The sequence below is a fragment of the Athalia rosae genome, chromosome 2 (genome assembly GCF_917208135.1).
Source record: "Athalia rosae chromosome 2, iyAthRosa1.1, whole genome shotgun sequence".
NCBI classification, from domain to species: Eukaryota; Metazoa; Arthropoda; class Insecta; order Hymenoptera; family Athaliidae; genus Athalia; species Athalia rosae.
The window spans coordinates 9,291,341-9,306,963 of record NC_064027.1 but is presented as its reverse complement, the minus strand read 5'-3'; the positions used below and the strand labels follow the sequence as shown (position 1 = coordinate 9,306,963).

At 40.3% G+C, this 15,623-nt stretch overlaps 1 protein-coding gene across 3 annotated transcripts in view; it reads left to right on the top strand.

Moving 5' to 3' along the window:
• Positions 1 to 15,623, top strand: part of LOC105684971 (GTPase-activating Rap/Ran-GAP domain-like protein 3) — a 65,330-nt gene that overhangs the window by 6,331 nt on the left and 43,376 nt on the right. Inside the window, exon 1 of one of the 3 annotated variants that reach the window (XM_048650962.1) lies at positions 14,301 to 15,352. The exons of the other annotated variants lie outside the window; for them this stretch is intronic. Coding sequence (XP_048506919.1) covers positions 14,979 to 15,352 — 374 coding nt within the window. The 5' untranslated portion in view covers positions 14,301 to 14,978. Of the gene's footprint in view, positions 1 to 14,300; positions 15,353 to 15,623 lie in introns of those variants that run through there. 3 annotated transcript variants of the gene reach the window in all.

Here is a 15,623-nt window from a genome sequence, read left to right as displayed (position 1 = left end):
GAGTAACGCTTGTTTTCCCCAATTAATCGAATACAGGTGCGACAAAGTGCCGAATGAATCGTCAGGACTTTCAATCCCCCGTAATCCCCGCTCAAGTATTTAAGTTTATTGATCCACCGCCGATTGAACACCGTCGAATATTGTTCACATGCTGCTGACTTTTGACGCAGTTTAACATCAACGATTCTGCAGTATAATTCGCTTCGACGATGGGGCTTCCACGGCTACGGCTAATAGGGATAGGTGTTATCGTCGCAGGGCACTTGAACCGATTCAACAAACCTGAGATATTGAAAACTTGAAATTATATATTCCAATTTTTCTAGCTTTGATAAAAATTTTCTACCATTTCTTTTGGAAATGAGTTCACGAAGCAATATCCTTTTACGCAACGTCATGCGTGGACTCGGTATTTGAACGTGATACCTTACGACGACGGCGCTTTTTCCACTTTTATCCTCATTTTAACCCCGCTTGTTCTACGTACCGCGGTCGTTCGTTCATCTACTTTTTTTTCATTCTTCATATTTCCCTCTACCCCTTCACCGATACCGCAATCGTGCCACGTATAGTTCGGTAGTTGGAGCGCTTCGCTCGATGCTGCAGCTTTGTTCAAATTTTTATTTCGTAATTGCTGAGTTCCGAGGGAACAACGTGACGATATTTTACGTTGAGAAGCGGGGAGATGGATGGAATATCTCTCCACTCTATACTTACGTACCTATAGGTGTACGAGGTCTATTCCTTTCAGAAATTGATATACAATTTCCACGCAGCAGATGGCTACGAGGGATCTGGGTGAGGGAGGATAGCGAATGTCCTGAATTCGGCACAAAAATCATTCAACGTGGAACGTGTACTAAAATAGACGTGGGGTATATACCTCATATGTTACATGTGTACGTATGTACGTACATATATCACCGCACGTTCTCCGTCAGAAGACGGCAACCCGTAGGGATTTACCTTTTTTAATTTCGACCTCGGATCTCGTGACTTTGTGGTTGACCACCTGGGAGACGTAAGACCGTACATAGTTGGAAAAATATCTCAGAGTTCGTGTCTTCTAATTAAATTTCTCACCAACTCCAGTTGCTCAGATCCTTCGAATTCTCAACAACAATCGAGACTCGATCTCTAACGATCCGAATTGGATTTCGCTCTACATAGCATCGAGCAATCTATGCATATGCATAAATTTCACGTAGGTACAGTCACTGCAAATCCCTGGTGTACAAAGCTCCGCCATTTTTGCACGATACATTTTACTTTTTCATTCATCTATTTCCCATTTTTACCAGGAAACTCAAATTCATCTAAAACTTTTTTTCTCGCTAAAATCTTGCCGCGGAATCAGTCTTCCAACTACGATATAATAGGTTAAACTCGTGGGTCAAGCAACTGAACATGAGAGAAAACATTGGGAATGGAGTGAGAGATGGAATGAAAGAATAAACCTTATTACCTCCTCACGACCATGCAGGCTCGCGAACCGTTCTAAAAATTACCATATAAATGCCCTAGGGTTGCCACTCGGAACGAACACCCCGTCCGCAAAAAGTAATAAGGACGCTGTATTCCAACGGGCCCAAAAGTATAGGGTAGGTAAACGTACGTAGGACCCCGCGAGCAATTTTAAAAAGACGATTATATACTCAGGGTACATAGGTAAATTCGCATTGCGTAAATATGTACAATACATTTATACGTGTATAGAACCCCAACTTTAATTTCGTTGAAAATTTGTCGAAACTTTATTTTTATGACTCACAATTAGAAAAGTTTTTCAAAATAACTCAGCGGATGCTACGGTATCCGGTATAGCCATGTATACTACCTATATACTTTATACGAAGCTATGGGTATATAGAAAACTTTTTCAAGATATTGATGCGGTCTAAATATTCCACGGGTATTTCGTACAAGTCTGAGAAACCGGCAACGATACCTCTACGACGATTTACCGTGGACTTTTCCACCCTTGTGTAAAATTGACCGGATGCGGAGGGGCATTCCAATTGCTCAGGGGCAGTAGGTGATTCCCAGTTCAATACATTGACCACCGTTTCTTTTTTATTTTCTATGCATGAATGGAGGGAAAAAAAAAGAAGCGACACAATCTCGCTACAACTCGAAGACTCGTTTCCTGCGCAATTTACCAGCCTGTGAATAGATTTTGGATATGATAATAAAAAGAAAATGAAAAGAAAACTTGAACAAATTAACCCAAGTCACTCGAAACAAAGAGGGAAAGATAAAATTTAAGATAGAAGGAAGCAGAAGAAGGAACAACAAAAAATTGTACTTGTCACGAGCAGCCGTCAAGTTCAATTTCTCACAAAGTGATATCTTTCACCGCCTCTCATAGTCGAACAATGGTTACCCACAATATTCATGCAGGTCTCTCTTTTTATCCGTTGAACAAACCTTAGCCGTTTGTTGTACATCAGAATAAGTGATGAAAATATTTGAAAAAAAACAATCGTACCCGTGGTGACGTCATAGCGTGGTACGGTGAGTACGCAAAACGTTTTTAAAATTTGTGGGAGGAATTTTTTACGCTATTTTCGAGGTACACGTTGTGTAGATACGTATAATACACATCTACGCGTACGTACTTGTAAGTAGAGTAGCTGACATTATACATACCGAAATAAGGCAGTCTCCACTCCACCCCTCTTTCTCATTATCATATTTCCGTCTCTGCAATTCCCTCAAATCGTGCACCCTCTAAACGTTAGCTATATCACCGCGATAGGGCACGAGCTAAGCTTCCAGATTGCACGCCAGACTATTCCGCTGCGCTCGTCATAGCGCAACTTTTGCATAAAAACAGAGAACATGCATTAAGAAAAAAGAAGAATAAAAGAAACAAAAATCTATGATAAGGAATTACCTACGCGACTTGAATGTTACAGCATTTTCAAAAAATGGCCGGAAAAGATTTTAAAATCTTGATTTTCTCAAAGTTTGATTTTCTTAATGTTTATAGAACAGAAAAAAAAACCGACATGACGTCTTTGCCCGTTTACCAGGTGAAGCTCTACAGGGTGGGTCACACCAAATGTCGAGAATGGGAGGGACTTGACAGGCTCAAGGCCCCGCCCCTTTAGCCAATCAACAACTCTTTCGGTTTTGATTGGCTGAAGGGGCGGGGCCTCAAGTCTGTCAAGTCCCTCCCATTTTCGACACTCGGAGTGACTCACCCTGTATATAATATAAAATTCACGTACCCTTTGACGTTTGAAGAAATAGTTAATCAAAATAATCAAATTTCCGGGTATTATATTAAAGATATCAACTATTTTCTCAGTGCGCTATAAGTTTTTCACGATCATATTCTTTCGTCGAATAATTTCTCTTATCGTCTGCTGTGTGTATAATTTGACGAAAGATGGAAAGATGCAAAAAAATTTTGTTCTCAAGTCGGGTGCCAAGTTCACATAGGTCACGACTTGGTTTTATGGTTCCGTTCATTTCGCGCTCACCCGCGCCGCGACACCTAGAGTAATTGAAAAGACAACGATATAACGTTACCCTCACGTATATATCTTCGATTGGAAATAGTTTGAAAATGACGTTGGTGGTTCCATTTCTATGCAAGACTTCCTTTTGTTTTCAACGTGGTGTATAAACGTTGGATGTGTTTGATCAAGACTGCTCGTGTATCGCGGTAACTCGAGCCTAGCGATGAGTTTCTATGCAACACATACGTATACATACACATATCACCGCGTGTACGTATATATATGTACCTACATTAAACGTGCAGGAATGATTGCACCTGGTCAGTTCCGACCGGATGAGTTTTAATCTCCCACGAAGCTGTTGTTAACCCTCCGGGCTAGGTATACCTAACAATTTCGCTATCTCGATCCATCCGCTTGTCGTTCTTCGATGGCAAACAAAATGGTGGAGAAACCAGCTGGACGTGTGGCCCTGTTAAAATGCGAAATATGAGCAGACTTTTATCGCTGGCTGGCCGTTGATGGATTCGCTTTACGAATCAACGAATAAACGAGGGAATATCGGACGCGCGGAAAAATATAATTCGGTACGCGGTCGACTCGCAGCTCGTTTTTTTTTTCATCTCCTTTCTTTTTTTCGGCAAGAACACTAGTCGCCATTTGGGTATTTCAATCGCGTTTGTAACGGATAATGATATTCTCGGCACGATTCGAACATTCGAAACAGATGATGCAGCAGAATTCTAACCCTTATATACGAAATCACCCTTTGGCTATAATATGTTCCGAATTCGGCGCGGTGGTTTAACCGAGATAACGGGAAACGGATAAGACTCGAGTGACGCATGTAGATTCCAGTGTGAGCTGCCTATTCGAATTAACCTTATCATACGCTGGAGCTTGCGAGATCGATCTCGGTGTATTACAGACGTGCCTATTATGCTAATAGCGACGTGCAGAGGACGACGACTACGAGGTCCGATTAAAGAAACGCAAGATCAGGTGTTCTGGTCAGTTTTACATCTTTAATGAATATCGTGTAAACTTCACCTAAAGTTCAGGTATATAAATGAGGAAACTCTAATACCTTAACGCGAAGTCGGGATCAGAATGGCTTTAAAATGTTCGATAGTTCTTAGGGTCGTAAAAAGTTTCATCTTCGCTGAATTAGACCGGCTAACCACCGGATCCTCTCGGCCTGCATCAAGTTATGTAATGCAAATCGAGTTTAACCTATCCAGTCTACGAAGCAATCAACCCTGAAATCGCCCCTCTCCAATAAAAAAAACCCCACGTAACATATTCCAAATGCTTCAGCCTTCTCTTACACCCCGAAATATCCGACAGCGAGAGATGAAACGACCGGAGCTTGACTCATCTGATTGAGTGATTTCGTTTCTTTCTTTTTTACTTTTAGTGCTTTGCAGTTGCGCTTTTGAGTCTGTTTATCGCGGTTATTTTTATTCCGTGTTCGCTTGATTATGGATGCAGAAGTTGAAACTCCGGGATTAAAACGTCTTTTGCATACGTTTGCAAAAAAAAAATAAGAAGACGAAGGGTAAATTCCAGCTGCGAGTTCACCTGCGGTTTTATTCCGGTAGGATCATGGAAATAAACGAAGCGCGGCTTCCTCCCGTCTCAGGGCCATGGTCGACGTAACCGAGTCCTAGAACTGTTGACCTACATATTCCTGATAAACATGCGCCTTTTCCCTCTTCCTCTAATTCCCTTCCTCTACCTCCGCTTCCATTTCCCACTTCCTCTCACCCTCTGCATCTCGGCACATTGTTAACTTTGGCATATCGCGCACAGGCTATAGCTATCGGTACAGTTGCAGTTATACGCGTATAAATTTTCTATAGAAAAGTGAAACGCGATTCTCTGACGCCACAATTATTTCTCGTACCGAATCGGAGTGACAATTTCTCGTATTATGCATCTTCGTCGAAACAGGGGATTATCTAGTACCGACCAAAGGTAGTTTATGTTCGGTACATGCTACGAGTGGAGCAGATGGCTAATTATTTGACAATCGAGACGTTGCAACGTGAGCTTAAGTTTTACGTCACGTTCACGTGAGAACCAACCCACTTTGGATGATGCTACAAACCAACGGCGAAACAGGGCAACTGTCAGATTCGCCTCCTACTCCACATTTGGCGTACATTATTTTTTGCAACTCTTGCTTTCAAAGTAAATTCGAAACAATGAAATTATAGGGTACTTACCGCACTTGTGCGGTATAATAGAATGGTTTGTTAGCGATAAATAAATCAGGCACTTACGGTATGACACAAGTAGCGCTCAAAGATTTGATTTTCAAAGCAAGTATTGCAAAAAATACTCTCACTTCACAATCGGCAGAATCCGTTTTTGGATCTACAAAAAAATTTCATCGGTATGAGTTCTTATTTTCCTCAAACTTCACTGGAATCCTGAAATCTAGGACACAACGAAACGATTTTGTTCATGGACCTGTATTGCTTCCTCTTTTTTTAGGTCAGAACTTCTGTTTCGTTGTACGTTATTCTTATACTCTAGAATTTCGGAGCGTGTGCTCTACGATTGTCGCGTGAGCGAGTCAAACAGTTGACATATCTATATATGAGTTTTGGTAAACCCTAATTTACACCCACGTGAAGTTCGCCGTACGTAATATAGGTAGTTTCAAAGGACCTGCGGCACAGCGTTACAAACATTAGGGCTCGTAGTTTAATCTCAGCTTATCGGCAACCAAAATTAAGGGATTTCCTCGGGCAAGTACGAAATACAAGGAGAACCGTTCTAGTCTTGGTAATGAAAATGGCACCAATTCACCGCGGAAGTTGGAGTTTATGAGTGGCGGGGTTCACCCCAAATATGAAAAACTGAACTAAGGACAACGAGCGTGCAACTCCGAAATTATTGCGTGTATTAAATCATAACGCGTGCGTCACGCCTCAGAATTGTTATTAATGTTGTATAAATGTAATAAACACATGCTAATTTATACTTTTATATCGTAAAGCAACGTCGTTAGAGGGCTCGATTTTTTTATGATTTTTTTCTTTTTCGTTGTTTTCTTTACTAATAAAAAAAAGTACGACAGTCTCAGAGCGATTCATGCATAATCTACTACTAATGAACGCGAATATCATAAAATAGTTTTTTGACTCTGTAATAAAGGTGTTTTTCTAATCACACCGGAAGTTGAGCAAAATTATTCAACTCAGCGTGTGATTTCGATAAAGAAAAATAAGTTATACTTTAGCGATTTCGCGAGTTATACAGAACTTACACAATAACGTGTATAACGAAGTGGCCTTGAAGAGTGCGGTCGATATTTCTTGAGCCTAGAGTCTAGACTATGCGATAAATGAGAAGAATGGAAAAAAAAGCGAACACCACGTCTAAAAAAGAACAAGCTATACTCTGCGTTGGGTCTTATAAAAATTGTGTACTACATCCTCGAAGTATTACCACTCGAAATTCCTTAGTCAAACTTGAATTGAAACTCTCCGGAGGATACAGAATCTGCTGATTTTTTTTTTATCACGCATCGAAAAATGTACAGTTCGTCACGGTGAAATTATTCACCCCCTTCAAAGTGAGCAATGTAGTTGAATTCGACTTTTGCCTTTTCTCTCACTTTTGTATGTAAATCTAGTATGATCTAATTAATTACCGAAAAACAGAAAATCATGATTTTCAAAGATGAGAATATTTTCTGGAAAGAACGACCTAAATTACTGCAGAATCTTGTCCAAATTATTGATTAAAGTTGAGTGACTTGAACCGAATGTTGCACAATTTCATATATGTGAAAGGGTATATACGTGTAGGTTGTTTCGTGCAGAGCAATGTCCCATCGTGGCACAAGAGATGATGTCCCGGTTGTTATAGACACCCGATTAGTCACGTGTCCATCCACCCGGTAATCTGAACGTAATCCCGACCGGTACGGTCTGTTGACCATAATTTTTTTGATGTGAGAAAAAAAATAAATGAACAAATAAAAGTAAGAAAAACAGAAAAAAAAAAAACAACGAATGTAAAACCCGATGCAAAATTTGTTTTTATCTGGGAAGACCGGACGAACGAATCGAATTTCGTAACTGATGATTTGTCCAATTGAAGAGATCACACCGTGAAACCCAAGTCATACGGAGGTATATTCACGTCGTACGGCAACCACCGCTTTCATCTTCCACCCGAAAGGGTAATTGCGGTCGACGTTGGGAAATCCCATTAGAGCTTTTTCTTTTTAATTAACTAAACCAACGCCTTGTAGTTCCTGAAGCCACCCAAACTCATACGTGTAAATAGATATAAGTCATTTATATGCTCCAATGTTTAACTTGGGTAACCCTAGACACCGGAACCCAACGAACGTCCCCCAGGTCAGCCGATGCCGGGTATACACACACGTGAAGTTATATCGTGAAACTCCCTATACTGCATATTTCCCGTTCTACGGAATTCACTACAAACTGTGTGCCCGTTTAGTACAATTAGTAAAATCAACTCTGCTTTTACCACGGTTCTTTGGGTCAATATCGGTAACATTCAACCACTGAGTAATCAAAGTGATTCAATTCGTGCATATTTGTACACGGTAAACTACATACTGTTCGGGCACACGACATCGCACGCCAAATTACCTCATAGTCTCTAATTTTCCCAACGATTGGAATACTGACAAAATGTCACTTTGATTTGGGATTTTGTTTTTCTAACAATTTTCCCTCTGTAATTTCTGGTAGAATCATATAAACAACGTTTTTATCTAACGATTGGTCGGGTTAGGTATCTTCATGCACCTTGAATATCTTCGAAATTAGAACATGGGTCTCTTTGACACAGCTCACATACTTTCATGAAGAAAGTGCAATATTTCGTGCAATTCTTCGGTGCGAGGACTATTGTATGTGAAAAATCTGGAAAATGTGAAATTAGCCAAGATCAAAGACTGCGAGTAATTTCGCACGGAATGCTGCATAGTAGTATGCGTTTAAACTCAGAGCGAAGGTAATCTAAATCGTTGTGTTAATATTTTGGAAGATGGATGCCGATCTTCAACGACACAATTTTTTACACGAATACTAGCTTCAAGATATTTTTGTGAGGTTGATCAAGAGATATGCATTCTTGATTCTCGTTCTGCAATATTTTCGTATTGTTTCACGTCTTGAGTAAATTTCACTTTTTTCCCCCGTAATCTAATTAATTCAACTATGACAATTATCATGTGCAGACTTCGCGGAGGGCTGCTTGTATAGTCGAGATCGTACCCGAGTATTATTAACGTACGAATTGGATCAGTTAACCGATAGAACAAAGACACTATGCCTAAGCTAATACAATCTCGATTAGTACCGTGATCAGAAATCAATTACGAAAGCTACTTACGTTGTCCCACCCTAAAATTCTACAAACACTTGAGAAATTAGACCTGTGTAGAACCAAAAAGAAACGAATCGATACCGTCGACCAACTCGAGACAGTCGCAAATTCCGATGTAATTAAGATAAGCTAATTCGATAATCTCGAGACATCATTTGCCCGTCTGTCGAATCGATTCGAATTGATATTTTTTTGACATTTTTCAGGGATTGAAAACTAGTGCAAGATAGTGGAGGATGAAATCGAGCAACTAATACTGTACATTGAATTTTTTTTCCTTCTCTCCGAAGCAGTTGGAATAAGAAATCCTAGTCACGTGAATATCATGCTGTTCGGAATACCTACATCTACACCAAACAAGAAAAAGAAAAACAGATCGGATCATTTCAGGATATAACCCGAATTCCAAAATGGAATATTTTTAAAATTTAGTGCACGTCGCCGTGAATCGATTTAGAAATTCGTTATGCCAGGCGCAGAATTTTCCGATTGCTCATTTTCCAGGACTATAATGGACGCGGGTGGGGCGGTACGAGCGTGACAAGTGATACGCCATTTATTGTATAAAATACGCATCCATAAGTTACCGTATCCTGAGATCCGTCGAGTTATTTCTCCTCCGTAGAGCTCCAGGATCTTTATACACATACTGCAATGTAACTATCAAGGCTTGACATTATTCTGGTAGAATTTCATCTACAGAAAGGCCAGTTTCCCTTGTTCTTCGCAATCCCCTGGGTAAACCTTTGAGCCTAACTGGCCCTGGGTCTTTAAAACTCGGCTCTTCCCAGCGGAGGGATATGGATATTAGCGGGAAACCTTGCTCGCCTTTTTAACGGCCCACCACCTCCTGAACGATGCCCCGTATTAAGCAGTAAGGTCATTACGATACATTTTTCATACCTGCGTTGGTCGTAAAAGGGAACGAAATTCACTTCCGGAAGAAGTATTTCAAACGAATACAACGTGAAATACACTATTACCGAAAAGGTCAACACGTCGTTCCATCCTTCAGTCTGTCCTGAATGTGTGAAGCTCGATTTCCGCCTTTTTTTTTGACAAAAATATAGTTCACGTCAGTGAAGGTTTTTTTTTTTTACCTAGATACGATAAATTAATAAAAAAGTTCACATTTTCGTTAGAGAGCCTGAGGTTCGTCGACAAAAAAAATGTCTCATATCCTAAAAAGTTCACGACCAGTCGAACTTAAAAAGAATAACGCGTCGTGCTTTTCGCATTCCGATCGACGACGCTATCGTACAGAATTCAAGTCACAGAACTTCTTCGCCACAGGAGTGGACATGGGAAACGCGAAAAAAGACCTTTGACAAAATCCACGGGAACTGGGTCCAAAATCGTCATCCGTTTGGTTGTATATTTTGGGGACCCAAGTCCCTGATGCACTATACATTCTCTCCTTTACCTGTCTCGGTATCACGATTACTTCGTGTAATTTTTCCTTTATTATATTTCACTTTTTTCATGGTTATGACGCGCGGCGCAACGACGACCTATGTATGTCCGTCCGACTGAGCGGAAGTTCAGAGGACTTGATCGTTTTCGTCCAAGTACTTTGTCCGACAAGTCACGCTCTAAAAACCCTCAAATAACATACGAAAATCTACACGTTTGATTTGAGGTTTTACTCTTGCAATGTTGATAAAAAAAATGTTTATAGAACAGAAAAAAACCCCGAAATATCGTCTTTGCCCGTTTACCAGGTGAAGCTATACAGGGTGAGTCACACCAAATGTCGAGAATGGGAGGGACTTGACAGGCTTAAGGCCCCGCCCCTTCAGCCAATCAACAACTCTTTCAGTTTTGATTGGCTGAAGGGGCGGGGCCTCGTGCCTGTCAAGTCCCTCCCATTTTCGACACTCGCAGTGATTCACCCTGTATATAATATAAAATTCACGTACCCTCCGACGCTTGAAGAAATAGTTAATCAAAATAATCAAATTTCCGGTTATTATATTAAAGATATCAAATATTTTCTCAGCGCGCTATAAGTTTTTTACGATCATATTTTCGTCGAATAATTTCTTTTATCGTCTGCTGTCTGTATAATTTGACGAAAAATAAATGTGTACATAGCGTGTTGATGATTCTTATTTTCGTTAACTCGATATGAATAAATAAATGAAGAAAACTGGACAAATAAATTAGATATAGCTGATAAAAAATGCGGGTGATATTTTTTCACGAGAAACTTGGGTAAATGCGAGGAATGGCGTCAGAAATGAATAACGAAGCCGAAATAAATAAATAAATGACCGAGTAATTTTAGTCGCGAAATAATCTTGATATGTACTATACGTACTGCTTTTATGCGTGCTTCACGAACTCATGAGGGAATTATCACGTGGTGGATTATACTTATTACGTAAATTTTTTCTCTCCCTTTTTTTACACGTAATATATATCCTGAATAATTAATTGCGCGAAAGCTACCGACGTACTATATAATCACCACTCGACCCGAGGGAGTGAAAACGATCGATTCACCATCAATAATTTATGGTATAGATATACCGAGTATAAAAGACGTGCTTGAAATCGCGTATTCAAACTTGGCAAAAAAAAATGTATGTATAGTATATTATGGAACAAAAAATGATCTCGCAACATGGGTCAAGATCGAGGAACATAAATCTCCGAGTGAGCAGACACCCGACTATTTATAAGAGCGAGAAAAATCCAAGGCAGAATTGTAATCACGGGATAAATGTCGGGCGTATGTAAATTCAGTTTACTAGGATATATCCTGCCTCAGCAGCGAACTGAAACATGACTTGCTTTTTGATGATCTAACATGGAACGTTGAGAAACTGGAGCTATGTCATGTTGTGTTATGTCTAGTTCGCAAAATTTTGAATCGTGGGGCTTACCGCTCACTCCCCTGTACATATAAGTCTATGGTTCGCACCATGAGTCGTCACGTATCCTCTGTCGTTAGATTAACTATTCTAACTTCAAACGAGAGTGTTCACGTGCTACACACGATTCAGGAATCCGCGAATACTGTTGCTCTAGAATACCTATACCTAGGTCACGTAGATAACTTCAATTGTTACCTACGTATGTACGTATCCCACGGAGATATTGAATCCATTATTCATACAATGGTAAAACACAAACAGTTGTAACATGAAACGAGTTTAATATAATACAAATATCTGTATAAATAACATACAATAATATGATAATTTCTGTTTATTCATTCGGTCTTCAGAGAAGTACTTGCTTTTTTTTTAACAAGCTTCTGTGAGTTTCATTTTTTATAAATCTGCACGAGTTATACCGAACGAACATCGTTTGTTACGCAATATAACGTTGAGTGACGGCGCAAAAAAAAAAAAAACCCTCTGAATTTGAAATCCTGGGAAAGCTCAACTTTTTGTACTAGTACGCGAGAGAAATACGAGTCAAAAATGAAACCTACGAAAAAGCCAGAGGAAAAATGTGATTTCGTATTACAGAAAACTATACAAGTACACAGGAGAGTAATGGCCTTGGATGAAAAAATGCTTTTTGGACAGCCGCAGAGTCGCTTCTGCGCGTTTTGTTTCCAAGGGTTTAGGTACAAGTTTTCGAGACACGATAGCCTGGTTACAAGCATAGGTCGGCCCCTCTAGAATATATTCGCTGCCGCGAATCTTGATTATTTGACAAGGGCCTATTGTACGATGTGTCAAAGTTCACCTAAAGTTAACGCACATCGACAGACGGGTGACAATATTTATCGTCCTTAATAAGATTTAGTAGATTGACGCGTGCCAAGGGACGAGATTGACAAAGGAGTATCACCAATTTTTATCATCACGACGATATCGATTTTATCATACATACCGTTTAGATTAACGAACGAATCAAAGTCCTCATACTCAAGAATTTTACAGTCGCAATAAATCATCCGTAATCATCGAAAACTTTTATGATCATAATGATATGAAACACTCTATAAGAAGTACGCAATCAAAGCTATCTAGTTGTAAAAATAATGACGCGCTCGATGCGGTTCAAAGGTATCCATTCAGCTTGACCGTACGATTTTTTTTCGTAGTCTAGCGTAGCGCTTTTCTTATCCAATCGATAAGCCTGAATAGTACATATGAACTGCTGGGAAAATTCTTCAGTTGCATACCGAAGTATGCTTGAAAAAAAAAAATCACCGAGGTCATCAGAGTGCCAGTAAAATTCTGAAGAAATAATGTCGACCTTCGTTAAATCGGGTGAATGAAAAGAAAAAAATACCTAGACGAAAGGACAAAGGGAAGAAAAAAAAATGGTATTGGCCGGATGATCGTCGGGTTGACACGGAATGCGCCATATAATATAGCATTCAGTTTACAGGATAAAGAGCGACGGAGAAAAGCGAGAGCTTTTACATGGCATGCGACGTCGTCTCAAGACCCTGGAAATAGAAATTCAGAAGGGCGAGACTCGAACGCTTAATGACAATGTCGTCTGAATACCATCCCGACTATCCGAGGGTGCGAGGTGGGCATTCAATTTGGCGAAACAATTATGCCTTCAAATTTTATTGACTACTCAATATTTTACGAATGAATTAAAGAATAAAAAGGGAAGGACCGTTGGCGCGATCAAGGTATAGGTATATCTCCGAGATACCGCTGGAAAGTTTTCAATATGCGGCGTGAAAAGCGAGAAATTCAATTCAGAGCTTTTCCATAAAATCGGGAGGACGAAAACCGCTCGACAAACGCAGTGCGACGGACGAGTGATGTTACCATACAAAATCCTTTGATATTCATGTCTTACTTTTTTTCTCATTCACACGTTTTCTTTGGAACGAGGAAATTGAATTACCAAATATTCGCCAGATTTTTTGGAGAAGGTGGTACCTAGAAAACGCAATGGTGGAGACGCTGTTATTTTCGAACATTTATCTCACTTACAGAGTGATCCATCATTTTTCCTCCTTTCTGAATACGGATAAGGATGAGATTTGTAGAAGAGAGACCAAGAGAATTCGTTCAAAAAATAATTCCGGAAGTCGCCGTTATCGAGAAACACATCGATCCGTCTTCACCTTCGAGAAAAGAAAAAATTTGGATTCTACTCGTGAAAAACGAGTAGAAAAAAAAGGATTATCGCTAACACAAAGAGAAACATGGGGGATGCAAGTAAAATTTGTACACGACATGTGGGAGCGAAACGAGTCAACCGATGATCAAAAGGTTCACTTGTTGATCGGTGAGCCGAGTATCGGTTAGAGATTTTCTGTGCACTTTGCCACACTATCGGATATTCCTGTAAACTAGGTGAGTCCGTCGAACGACCCCAATAATGGGGTACTTCGTAAACTCGCGCACCACTTCTTCTGCAGATCGTAGCCCGTGTCAAAAGCTGTAATGAGAAGCAAAGGCAGAGCCTCACATCGTATAGGGTTGTTGCGCAGTAAACACGTATTTGGTGAGAGAACTCGGTTGAGTATCGCGTAAACCCTGCGTCCGATGTGGTGACATACATTATTCTCGAAAAAATGTAATTATCACAACCGAATAATGAGGATACACCTCATTCGAAGCATTTGTTGAATCGAGCGTTGGTACTTACGGTGGGACAAAGGTAAAGGATAACCGATTCGAAACAGGAACGTTCACGTGGCTTGGAAATAAAGAAAAGGGAAGAAAATAATGGAGGTCGTAAAAAGAAAAAGACGTGGGCAAAATATGTGAAGTCAATAATGTGTGGAATCTCTATACATTTTCTCGAAGCACGAGAGCAGTTTTTTACGTATGGAGATATCGTTCTCCAAACGTATCAACTTCCAGTGAATCCGCGCATCGACTGTACATCAAAAGAGAATAAATCTCGCTCTAGAAGAAATACTGAAAAGTTTTAATAGCGGAAATGAATCGCCTCTCCTTGGGATAACGGAAAACTTTGTAACTCATCGCTTCATCCGCACCTGCGCGTGAAAATCTTTGTCACAATACTCCGTATATAAAACTTACCTTTTTTTTTTTATACCGGTAAATATTTTTGTCACGAAACTTCGAGGGCTCGAATTGACCCGAGAAACGAATCGAGTTTTCCAAGTCTGTATACCGCGGCCGTTCATGATATGAAGGGAATGAAGCGAGCCCGACACAACGATAGCCGATGGTGAAAGGAAGAGGGAGAAACGAAGCCAAAAAAAATCGGGAATCGTCTGGAATGGACCAAGGGAAGTCAGGTATCCGCAGGAAGGCGTCCTGTCTCACGAGGGTAATTCCAGTACCCCTGATTCCGTTACCTACGGGAACCGGAACCGGAACCGACAGCGAGCACGGGGTTATAACTAGATGGGGGAGTATCGGAGAATTCGAAAAAGATACAAAGACAAGTTCGATGGCAAACGAAGAAAGCCCCCTGAGGAGAGCTCTGACGTTTAATGCTCGGGCGAAACGATCTGCCAGAAATCAACGAAGACGTAGTGCGGTCGCTGATATTTTACATCATCTACACCAAACAACTCTACCCATTGCCGTTGCGAGGTACGATCATATGACTAATTTTACCACAGTCTGTAAATCAAAGTTGAACGAAATTTATTCGAGCGATCGTTTCATTGGAATCCGCAGTTGCACATGATTTCTAGTAACGTAGAAACTTCGCTACGCAAGTAGCCTCGTCACAACCCTAACAACTGACGATACACACAAGTATATCGGGTACAAGTTCATTCATTATGCGAAGGTTTCTTTGTTAGAGGAATCCGCAAGGCTGTCCGTTGTATGTACGTTGTATGTACGTTGTTCCACTGTA